Source organism: Pyxicephalus adspersus, chromosome Z (assembly GCF_032062135.1).
Source record: "Pyxicephalus adspersus chromosome Z, UCB_Pads_2.0, whole genome shotgun sequence".
Taxonomy (NCBI): Eukaryota; Metazoa; Chordata; class Amphibia; order Anura; family Pyxicephalidae; genus Pyxicephalus; species Pyxicephalus adspersus.
The window spans coordinates 31270669-31283528 of record NC_092871.1 but is presented as its reverse complement, the minus strand read 5'-3'; the positions used below and the strand labels follow the sequence as shown (position 1 = coordinate 31283528).

General features: G+C 35.1%; 1 protein-coding gene across 1 annotated transcript in view; it reads right to left on the bottom strand.

The window, feature by feature from the left end:
• The window catches only part of AFF2 (ALF transcription elongation factor 2), a 313572-nt gene that overhangs the window by 109766 nt on the left and 190946 nt on the right, over positions 1–12860 (bottom strand). The window contains exons 5-7 of the mRNA XM_072431518.1: positions 4328–4414; positions 2321–2357; positions 1702–1753 (exon numbers count right to left, since the gene is read on the bottom strand). Coding sequence (XP_072287619.1) covers positions 1702–1753; positions 2321–2357; positions 4328–4414 — 176 coding nt within the window. The remainder of the gene's footprint in view (positions 1–1701; positions 1754–2320; positions 2358–4327; positions 4415–12860) is intronic.

Here is a 12860-nt window from a genome sequence, read left to right as displayed (position 1 = left end):
GAACATAAAGCATAGCACACATGAATTCTTATATAAAAACTAGCCAGTACAGAAGGTGAGAAGAAAAGATAAGGAATAGATCTTTATTTGATTGAACAGAGTATATTAGGACAATGCCTTTAGTTCCTCCCTCCCGTACCAGGTTTGTTCTATTATCCATATCAGTTAAAAAATACCTCCTTAACCCTACTGCATCTTATTTAACTTATGCATAATGGCCTGTGTTGTCAAGAATTGAGCTCATGTCAATGGCATCAGTTTGACAACAGTTCAAGATACTTTTCAGAACTTGTGTTCTTACTTGTTGAATGGCTATGTACTTGCCCCTATAGGTTATCCTTCTACTGCTGCAAACAGAAATGATTTGGAAGCACAGAAAAATAGAGAGCATAGAATTCAAGCCAACAGTAAACCTACCTATTATCAGTTTATGTCCATTTGGTATTACCTTATTTTTATGTGTGCTTCAGCAGTTCCTTCACAGAACTGTAAATCTCCAGCATTTCCACCTAACACTTGCTAAAAACAAATCACCAGCATAGGTTTTTATATGCCTGCTTTTTCTCAGTTCCCCATATTCTATGTTGAAGACTATTCAGGCAACATATTGTCTCAAAGATGCTCAGACGTCCTTATTTTACAAGAAGTTCTTGTCTAAACTTAAAAAAAAGGTATTTTTCATCACTTTAGAAATGCTGCAGCTATCACTAGCAGATTGGCTGTGTGTCCTTAGTGACATCATGTAGATTGGGATCCGGTGGAAATGGACAATAGAAGGCTTAATTTGGTTCAGTCATCCTTATGCTGCAGAACCTACCTACAGAAGCTCCAAAGCTTTTCAGCATCTTTTCCAGAGATTAAAACTAAAAAGGTCCTGGAAATACTTGGTGTAAAAAAAACATTTCCAATCCCCGGTCCCTAATTTTACAACTTTAACAGGTTTCTAATCAGAGAAATTGATTACATTCCATTCTGTTACATAATTCTTTACTTGGTTAATGACCAACTGTGTGTGTTGCCTATCCATAATATGTACCTTCTTGATTACCTAATAAAATCTTATTAAAATATGTCATTTCAAACATGACACCTCCAAACTGCACTAAAACTAAAAGAAACCAGGACAAACTCTACCAACTCAAGGTTCCTTCTTCACAGCATTATATTTTCCGATATATTGGATACATTTATAGCAAAGGTACAGCAAAAACTAGATAACAGATGATTGTATCACTACAACCCATTACAATAAAAAAAAAATATCTGTGTACCACCCTCTCTCTGATTTCATATTACTACTAAAGGTTTGGCATCCTGAACCTGATGACTAAACTCTAAATCTAAACCCTTCTTCTCAAAACAATCCTACCCAATGAGAAAGTCTTGATGACCAACAGGTCAGTTTAGAAAAAGTCCTGGAAATGGTGGTCTGCTTAGCCTATAAGTCAGTAATTTCAAGCCCTTGTAACAAAATAACCAGGAGAAGCTCTATGCTGCATGATTGTGTTGAATAATTTTGTACATATCGATGTATAATTGTTGTATTGTTTTTACATTTTCTTGTTATACATGCATAATCGTGGGAATCACTGTTTTCTTTTAATCGAGTGTAGCATTTGAACTTTTGTTTTCACTCTAAAAAAGATGTAGCAATTAAAAAGTAACAATATGTTAGTAAACAATGCAAAAAAAGTCACTTACGATTTCTGTGGGGCGGATTTTACTGCAGTTTTGTTTGTAACATCGCAACGCTCTAGAAAACAAATTATGCACATTAAAACAAAAATCATTGTATAAGGAGTAATCCATATATACCTTATATAAACAAATCTCTTTGAAGTGATACTAATTTAAAATTAATGTAAATACATTTTTGTTGGTTTTGGATGGGGTTTGGAAGGGTTTGTCAGTCTGGAAAGTTCTTATTGTGATTTGTGTCTTTCCTGGGGAAATTCAGCCTATTTGTCCTTTGGCTTCTTAGCTGCTCAGCTGTGCTAGAATAGGCACTTTTATTGATGAACAGCAGACCTGTTTTAGCGATACAAAGGTTGCCTATTAGGTAGCTGGTGTTAATGTCTGCTGATCAGTGCATTATAAGTGAAAATCAAAGTTATGTAACTTTTAGGTACACTGCAATAGAAAAAAAAAGAATAGCACCTCATGAAAAGCTGTAACAAAACAAAGACAACATTAGTTTTTGTGTAATTCCTTGCAAATGTTTAATGCTGTTCTGTATAGTACTAATAAAACGAACATCTTGCAGCACAAATTGCATTGTAATCCACTACAATATGGTTATGTAGGTAAGCAAAATACATACTTTGAATGTTGTATCCTGAGGTCAGATGTTGGGAGTCCTGTACAAATAAACATAAATAAATCAAACCAGTAATTCACATAATATTTAGATATAACGATTTAGGTCACATAGCCAAGGGCTTGAGTATTATCTCCTTCCATCAATCACATTTTAACCTTATCCAAAATTCATAAAAATCAAGTGGGGATTAAATGAAAAGGATAAATAACCAACACATGAAAGAATGATGAAAAAGAATAACTATTTAATGTGTCAAAATGCAATATTTCCCTGTCTGCTTTACATTACAAAGCTATAATTATCTCAAGCATAGTCAATTGTATTGGCAACTTGATAAAGTGATTATTTTCCATAAGGCACTTTAACAAGCTGTTTTTACCTTAAAAAAAACAATTATTCTACATAAATTGTGTCATTTATTTATACCTATTAGTTTCTAGTTTAGTTTTTGTACCAGTATCAGATACCAAAGTGCAAAATTGATCACAAAAAAAGATGTTAAAAGTCCAGTTATATTTTTTAGGAATCTGGTGTTCTAAATTAAGTGCCAATATCAGGAACCTCCTTGGGGAGAATTCTTGTGCAACTTCTTTATATTTAGATCTCAGATATGGAGGGTTTGATGATCTCTTTGCTGTTGATATATGTGATGTCATCATGTCAACAATAAATGAGCAAATTCAGGTCAAGAGCTTACTGATACTAGAAGACTTCAAGAACCTCAAGCTTTTTGTAACAATGTACTTTTGATCAGCTAACTGCCAAACAGTGGTCTGTGGCTCTGGCCAGTGTGGCCCCCTGTGGGGTCAGTAGAAGGAGGCGCACTGGCCAGAGCCATGGACCATGTCTCCCGAATGGATTGCAAACTCAGGGTGGAGGACAGGTTTTATCTCTGGACTCAGACCTGCAATTGGAGAATGGGCAGGTTTTGGCATCATGACGTGACTCTGGGGGAAGTTTCTTCCCCTTTGAGTGGCACACGACTCCCCGCGTCTGCCCGGTACAGAGTCTGTGAAATTAGTGGTCCATGACGCTTAAAAGGTCGGCGACCACTGCTTTAGATTGATTTTGAAAATATGATAGTAGTTATTTGTCCACAGTAACAGTAAACATAGTTCACAGAATTAGAAAAGAATACCATAGCTACTTTGAAACACAGTGATGGAAATGGTAAGCTTTGTGGGTTTTTTTGTTGCTTAGTGTCTTGGCAGCCTCCACTCATGGAGTCTGCATTGTTGGATGATTTACAAAAAGATGGATCAAAAATAAAAAGGAGGGTTAAGAACTAGCCCAGCCAAAGTCCAGATTTGAATCTCATTGAAATGTTGTAGGAGATCTCAAGAAACATTGCATAGAGTAATGGTTACCACTTCACAAAGCTAGAGGGAATTTCTGCTGTTCTAACAGATAAGTGCACTCCATTGTTCTCTAACAATTCTTACGTCTATTTATATTTTTGTTGAATAAATTATTGAAATGGTAACATTCTTGTGTTTAACTGCTAAACAGCATTTACCCCAACCATTTACCCCCACATACCCCAGCAATCTATACATACATCACCTACAGTTATCATAGGACACCCTTGGGACAATTTGGGTGGAAAGCCAGTTAACTGAAAGGTTTTGGGTGAATGATAAGGGTTATGATAGGTTTATGAGTTTAGAATAAGGTAAAATGTCAGGCTTTTGTTTACAGGTTTTGGGACATCGGTGAAGCTGTGTTATTCAGTCTATCACTATTTTTAATGGAATAAAATTTGATAATTTTTGTGACTGTAATGTTTGCTATAATTCTTCTTCTCCACAACTTCTGTGATGGCTCCTTCTTACTAGCAAATGAAATAGTTGTTGATTTTACTACATTTGACTATACACTATTCATACAAGCTTCACAGGCACTCCAATAACTAGTAAATGGACATTTTTTTATACACCCTACCAAACTATAAATACTATATTCAAAAAATTAAAATATATTTATTTTGTGTAAAAAAACCTAACTTACTTTATTGGAAATGGGAAACTTGGACTGCTCAGTTTTACAGGGGGTGTGGATAGCCGTCAGAGGTGGAGGCCATGAATGTGTCATTTCCTGTTAGGTAAGAAAACAGACATTGAAAGTATTACATGAGGTTGTCCATTGCATTTTAAATTAACACCACAACATAACCTAAATTTTTATCACTTAGTGCAAACATCAAACAAATATGTTGGAAATGCTCAGTGTTCTTCAACTTCTCCTCCAATGCGTGGAGAGTAGCTGAAATGTATCTAAACCCAAGAACAAAAATTTGAAATGGTACACCTAACGAGTTCTTAGATGAAACCGCTGCATTTGTTTGTTTTTTTCTGGCTTTTATTTTAAAACCATAATGTGCATACCAGTATGTATGGAAAAGCAATAGGATCACCCTACAACAGAAAGTTTGTTAGAACAGCACTCCTTACCTTAACATATGTGGGGAGGAATCATGAAATTTAATTAGATAACTGGAAAGCTAGAAACAATGGGCCTGATTTATTAGATATTTTGTACACATATTTCAAAAAGATATCACAACACTTGAAGTGGTATATTAAACAGATAAAAGAATGCCAATTCAAAAAGTTTATTGTTAGGATATACACACAACAGACAAATTATATAAACAAAACTACTTACAGAATTAAAATTTGTAATAATTTTTGTAGATTTTTAAAGTAGTAAACCTAATAATAAACATTTTATTAATAACCAAAATAGATATGTATTAATAGTTTTCATAGATAGTACCTTAAACCCAAACCTTTATTACTCCAGGGAGTTATTCTGCGTTAATATGGCCATTTCATTTTAAATGATTAAAGTTTTTAAAAGTATTCCCCAATTAAAAAGAAAATAGATCTTCAAAGAAAGCACAGCACACCAGATATCTCTGCAATTACTTTACTTTTACTTAGATTTATAGACATGGTGGCAAACAAATGTATACGGACAAGATGAAATATTTAATGGGTGACCCATCTCATCAGAATGATGACCTGAATATGTTTTTATATGGATGAATAATATAGCTGAGCCATTTTAGAATGACTGAATTCTCTAGGAATCTCAGTTGTCCTCCTCTTATACTGTTCTACAATATATATTTATACTAGTGGATTTAAATGTAACTCCAAATTCTGAAAAAAATATTTATTTTCAGCAGTACAAAATGTTCTTTCATTTTTAGTGTCATTTTTTTTGATAAGTTAATATGTTGAAATTATCAGGCTTCAGAGTCAGAAAGATAAATGATCTGTAAATTACAGGGAAACCGTAACTAATATAAAATGGCTAACGTGGCCTAAAAATGAACAAAAAATGTTTCATATTTTTATATCTCTAGCCATCTGGTGGAGATCTAGATTTCTTTTCACATACTTAACTGCCTAATCTTAAGCACTTCATTACCCTCCCTGCTGGTTTGATTATAAATAATTCAGTAATGTTGAATGTCAAACAATTGACATTTTGTTTAAATTTCCTGCCCGGTTATGCCCCCTAGCATAACTCCCCCAAATGCTCACACGTCTCTTTGATCATGTTGGGCACAGGGGACATAGATGCTGTATGGATATCGCCAGGGGAACCCGCTGGCTCTTTGGGTTAGTGTGGCTCAGGGTTATCGTTTTTGGTACTGAAAATTAGCCCCGAGCCACACTCAAAATTACCGCCAGGGAGGTTAAAAAAGTCTACAGAAATCTACAGCTCAAGCTGAAATTTACACAACTAAATAAGTCATGAAAATGATCATATCGATGGTTGCCAAAAAGCACTGACTCCCATACTCTGTCGTTATTTTTTGAGAAACTCAGACATGTTTTCCAAATGGACTGGGTAGAAGCTGCTATCAAAAAAGACTCAAAGGTACAAAACTTTTTTAAATTATGGGAATCCTATCTAAATATACTACCATTGATAACTAGGTAACGCATTATATCTACATTTGAGCAGACTTCTTGGTATAGATAAATAATAATCCAATAAATTATTGGATAATGACCCGCCTGTCTTTTTGTAGCAGACTTTGTAAAGAACCATATTTGAACCAAAATGTATATGAGTTTCTGTATTTTGTTCAACCACTTCAGTTTATATGATAATTGCCAAGCAATGTTGTGTACACGACCTGAATCGATTATCCATTGGTTTTATGTTTGATTGTTAATTTATTTTGCTTGTTATACTGAAACTGATTGTTTGTAAAATCCTCTGTTAAATAAAAATAAAAATGTTAAAAAAAAAAAATTATGAAAGTGAGAGTTCACCTGTCAGAACTTAGTGGCAACTTACCATGAGCAAAATAAATATTTTGTATGTGTTTGTATGTCTGTAACTTGCACTCAACAGCAGATTCATTCCACTGAAACTTTTAAAGTCCAATAAACTATAACTAACAGATTTCAGGTCACCGTCATCAGTAAAGTGAATGTATTTAGAATAGCTCTTTGTGTTACTGAACAAGCTCATACATCAATTCTGTAAAGAGACATATGGCATTAATGAGCCAATCACATCTAAAGTTCAAAGAGCGTTCCAACAACACATACATGCATAACAAAAGAAGAATTTTTGTGGTTGTAGATCTACATTATTTTTCATTTTTTATGTATTTTGATGCACTGCAAGTAAGTTATACATCTTTTCCTTTTCTTTCCAGTAAGACAGCCAAATATTTGACAATTAAATGTGAAGTAGGCCAAACACAACTCAACATATGTAATAGTTTAAAGTGGAATTGGGCGGACGTCAAGTCACTGTGTAAAAGCTGGCCTTGATTTATTTCCACATTATTTGAACTTTACATAATTCTAAAATCATGTCAACTGATCCACAAGATATTTGGATTAGAGGGGCAGAAAGCGCTATTTTTATCATGCTAGAGATTAAACAAATACTTGATATCCACCAACTTGCTGGCTCCCATGTTAACAAAGTTTTTAGATGAAGTAATAACGGCATCTCCCTCTAAGCATAATGTTCAAAAGCAATGTAATTAGTTGCACATGTTTTAGTTGTTGCAGTTGGTCACGCTCCTTGTGCTCAGTTAAGAAGACAATGTTTTGTTATTACAAGCCCTCAGGTACATACAAAAAATGAGCAAATATTTTAAGCAGATTCACACATTTTTTTTCCATCTCCCAGGGAAAAAGTACACAAAAGTTACAAAAAGACTCTTAAATGGAATAAATTGAGGTACAGAATAAAACTAAACTGAATATTTTACACTGAACAAAAAGTACCGAAGCTAATCTGAGACTTTCTGACAGAAAATGTTTTGCAAATGTTATACAGTTTTAGGATGATTGCCTGCAGCGATGTCCTTGCAAGACACCTGGAGGTCCCTCAGCAGCAAATAAAAATGATATCAAAACTAGAAAAGCCTATTTTACAAGCGTACATTGCACTTAGGTCTTCTATGTGTTAAAGGTGTAGAAGGGTACCGGTACAGTTTCTTTATATTTTATATGGATGTTTTGTATTACAAATGACAAAATCATACAAAATATTTTAGAATTGTATTTTTTTTTACATTTAAAAACAAATGTTTATGTTATGTTAATGTTTATCACTTTATTGGAAAGTTTTGTTTTTAACACCAAAGCAAAAAAAAAAAAAAAACAGGTTATCAAACACCCTCTATTTTCTATAATTTCCTCATCCATTAACACCTTTGCATTTTTAGTAAGCAGATTGCAGAAGTAATGGCTTAAACGTAATTTTTTTATGTCTGTGTCACTGCAGAAATGTCTTTTCACGCCCTGCCCTGAAAGCACCAGAAAATAAAAGATTTATACAAAGATTAAGGTCACCTTACAATTTCCACCCGAACTAATTGTTAAATACCCCCCTCACCCTCTGGGCCTGATTTATCAAAGCTCTCCAAGATTGGAGAAAATAGACTTCATCAACAAACCTGCAAAGGATTGAAAAAATTTACTCCTAAATTCATTCTAGGTTTGCTGGATCACCCAAGTTCATCAATGAAAGAGTAACTCCTCCAGTCTTGGAGAGCTTTAATAAATCATGCCCACTGTTCTGGTGGCTAATCAAATTGGGATTTTCATTCAATTTCAGTTATACTCCAGAACAAATAAAGAGTATTTCTACCAAACAGAATGTAGAGATAAATACTTTAGTATGTAAGAGAAGCAATGGGAGTGCCACGCGGTGGGCCTGGTTTATTAAAGCCCTCCAAATACTGGAGCTGATAGACCGGTGAGAGAACCTGGTGATTTGGCAAATCTGGATTGGATTTCTTAAAAGCCATTTTCTATTAATAAAAAAAGGTTTTCAATCCTGGACCAGATCCATTCCAGGTATTCTGGATCACTCATGAGGCTCCCATGATAGTCTAACTTCTCCCATCTGGAAGGGCTTTAATATATCAAGCTAATTAAGTCATAGAGACCAAAGACAATTTTCACTGTTCCCATCTGTCATCTCATGCCTCCCTTTTATCCATGTTTGCCTTTGTGTATGCTTTGATGGCACCATTTAGATAATTAAAAAAATGATACATAATTTGTTTCAAAAGAGAAAAATGCAGTTAGATACCAATAATTTATAGGAATTAAAAAATATAAAAGACACCAGCAGTCATACTTTGGCCTCCTAAAACAATCCATGTTCTAGATAAGGGGTAGGAAAACTCCGGTCTTTAGGCCAGATACAGCCTAGCCAGTAATCTGTTCCGGCCTAACACCCCCCTGGTCACTCCGGCCTAATCCTGGCCGGCAGGGGTCGGCAACCCGCAGCTCTAGAGCTCTTGTGCCTCCTTGTTATGTCTCTTTTCTCTATTTATTGTGGCCGGCGTTAACACTTCCACTGCCGGGGGAAGGGGACATTCCCTCTTCTCTGCACATTCCCCGTCCTTTCCTTTCAGGGGCGTTCCCTCTTCTCCGTATGCATTGCGGAGGAAATGGACTTCCCTTCAGGGGCGTTCCTGGTGGAGGGCGGAGCCATCAGCTCGGGACTGCTTGAGAAAGAGCCAGGCCTAGTGTGCCTTCTTGACCTCCTAAAATGGCCTAGTAGCCAAAAAAAGTTTGCCGACCCCTGTTCTAGAGGAAACTTTTGTAAATTTCAGCAGAGAAGTAGAATGGTTGTGGCACAAAAATGGAGATAATGGTTCTGATTTATTAAAGTTCTCCAAGCCTGGGAATTCACTTTCATCAGTAAAGCTGGGTAATCCAGCAAACCTGGAATGAATTTCCTAAAAGTCATTAGCTATTTGTTAGCAAATGTTTTCAATCCTGCACCAGATCCATTCCAGGTTTGCTGAATCACTCACCTTCACAGATAAAAGTGTAAATCAGGGCCCATGTCTCCAAGCTGATATCTTTTTTCTGGACTTTGTAAAAGACATATAAAACTAGCAGTTGATTAAAAGGACAGCTTCCAGTGGTTAATTTTAAGAGCAAAAATGCCTTTGTTTGTCCTGTGCTAAAACAACGGGGATGATTTACCAGCACAAATGAAAATTTGTGATATTACTGGATATGGTCAATGGAAGAAGCTGTATTCCTTTAACAATGCAAACAACTACTAAAGTGTTTTTACACTATTCATAAATCTACTTCTTTGATACCTGGTTCAGCCTGCCAAAAGACATTCTTTTAAAGACCTCCCCGACATTTAGAATTGCAATAATGTTCCATGTATATACAGAATAAACTAAGAAATATTAACATGGTTGCCAAGTTTCAATGTCACAAACAATTCCGTCTCTAGAAGAGCACAAATTATGTGGTTTTATAACCACAAGTTTTTTTCCCTTGTCCACTGGGAATTAGGCAGAGTTTGTAGATGTTACTAAGACAGAGCTTTGCAGAACACACAGAATTGTTTGTTCACAGAGATAGAAGCTCAAATTAATCACTGGCATATGACAAGTGGAACATGACATTTGCTGGCATGATATGTATTAGAAACATAAAAGGGGCACACAGTTTTTCAACTAATGATGACTGTAGCTCCTTTTGGCTTACATTTCTTGAAATGATTGCTTGGAAATAAGAGTTTATGTGAATGAACTTGGTGTCATTTGAAATGTGTTTTACAATAATGGAAATGTATAGTGTTTTGTCCAACTTTTTAAAATATTTTTTAACTATGTATTAGGTTTTATAACAAAAAAAAAAAAATCATATATTTATAAGTAAATATAAAATATTATAAATTTTTATTCCTAACTCCCCCTGGCTAAGAGTGAATCTGCTATTTGAGTATTTCATATATTTAGTTTAAACTGAGCTAGTAAAATAGACTTATCTAGCAAGATCTCAGGTTATGCACATAAACACAACTGAATGTCTCAAAGGCATTCACTTCCACCACTTCCCTATCACATATGGTGCTGTCCAGATCATCATTTTAATGGGGTAGCCGGTGCTGGGCTCTTCTTTTAGACAGCCAGCATGCACTGCACACTTTTACATATAGAGCATTGCACATTTATTTGTAAAATAAGAATTTTAAAATAAAATATGAATGCTAGTTTATACAGTATATTTATAAAATAAAATTGAGAACAAGTGTTTCCATTTAGGTATTAGTGAAAGTGACCTATTGCTAGTAGTATTTATAGGCGATCAATTGTCATTTTTCTGTGTTTCTGTATATGTTAAAGGTTATGCACATCTACAATTTATGTAGGAAGAAATCGGGGCATGGTCACAGTACTTTAGATGTATCGGGCTGATTTCTTAAAGCTCTCCAAGCCTGGAGAGGATACACAACATGAGGAGCTCCCTGCCAACCCTATTTAAAATTTTGCCTAGCAGTTTTCTAAAACTGAATTCTGGCCTAAAATGAATGTACATATTTGATGGCTGCCATTATCAAGCAACAAGAGAAGATAGATGATAGATAATAATGTGGACAAGGAGGTACATACTTTTTGTGTATCTAATGTAATGCCAGCAAGTGACTTCTTAGTATGGCATTGTAACATCTTACTTAAAGGGTGCCTTAATGGTAATGCCTATGTTTAATGATATGCATGATGATCCATCCCCCTGCTTCACTGTTAGGGACTAGATTTTGGATCAGTAACTTGGATATGTAAAAAAGGTGAAGGATTAGCATGCCTGATAGTATTAGAATATAGGAGTGCAGACCTTGTAAGAACCATTGTAAGAAGCCAGTATGTAGAAGAAGGTGACATCTGAATGAATGAAAGCCGGAGTTGTCCCTTTCCAGGAAAGGAGGTAGCTTAAAAAAACATGTGGTCAATAAGGATGGGGAGGGAAAGGAAAGGATAAGCCACAGTGCAACCTTGAGAGCTCTGAATAGTTACATAAATATCAAATGTTTAAACATTATTCTAGCATAAAACAGTCATATTAGACGAAAACACCTCAAACTTTTTGTATTATAGTTGGAAAACTGTCTACTATTCGGTGGAAAACTGTCCACTATTCTGTGTTTTAATGTAACAGAAATATCTGGATATATGGGTTTTACTAAAGACTATCAAAGACATTTATTTTATACATACAATGTCAACATAGATAGAAAAAAAAGTATATATCACTTTTTACTTACATAGAGGATAATAAGTAGATCCCCTCCATGTCCAGAAAAAAAGACCATGGATAATGTTTTCATTCAAATATGATATACACATAATTTTATTAAATGTTATTTACAGAGCTTCTTTGCCCTTATTTATATTTTAATTCATAAATGGTTGACCCACAATTACAAATGAATAGAGCTGCCATGCAGAGGCAAAAGATGAAGGTAAGGGTCAATACAACTAATAACCCCAAGTCTATCTCACAATCAGTGTTGCCATTAATTATAATATTCTCATGATATGGCTTAAATAATGATGTTCCAGATAAAGGCAATTTTGAGAGTAGCTTTTTCAGACCAATTCCAATGGTAAGCTCCCCAAAAATCATTGGATGTACAGGAAAATGCTGTCTCCAAAGATATCTGGAGAGGAGCTCAAGTATTGTGTTCCGCATGGGATTCTGTCTCCCTGCACCCAGTTGTGATGTTATAATAATAGACTGAGCGTGGAAGATGGTGGTAGTAAGAGGTTGTACTCCACACTGGAGAACAGGCGCTTCAGCAAACAGCATGGACAACATGGCTACAGCCCAAGGCCTGGGAAAGGGGCATGCCATACAGAAGGGGACTCCCCCCAAATCCATACAAAACAAATTTAAAGGCAGTCCCCCCAAAAATAAGTATATCAAGTAAGCGCAGTCTCTTTTGAACCAAAAAAAAAGTTCTGGAAAGTTAAAATAAAAATTAAAAAAAATAATGTATCCAACACATCGAAAGATGGGTAAGCTGCATTATATTAATCCAGTATTGTTCTTGGACTTTTAATACATTGAAAATGGCAGGTACCTTCCCTGATTTGTCCAGGTTTTATACAAGTTTTATACGGTGTACCTAAACCCAGTAAAAGCTAAAACACATAACAATTGTATACTTCATGATTAGAACCTCAACAATAGACATTTACTAGATTGGTTAAACCACTAGCACTGTGCAAAAC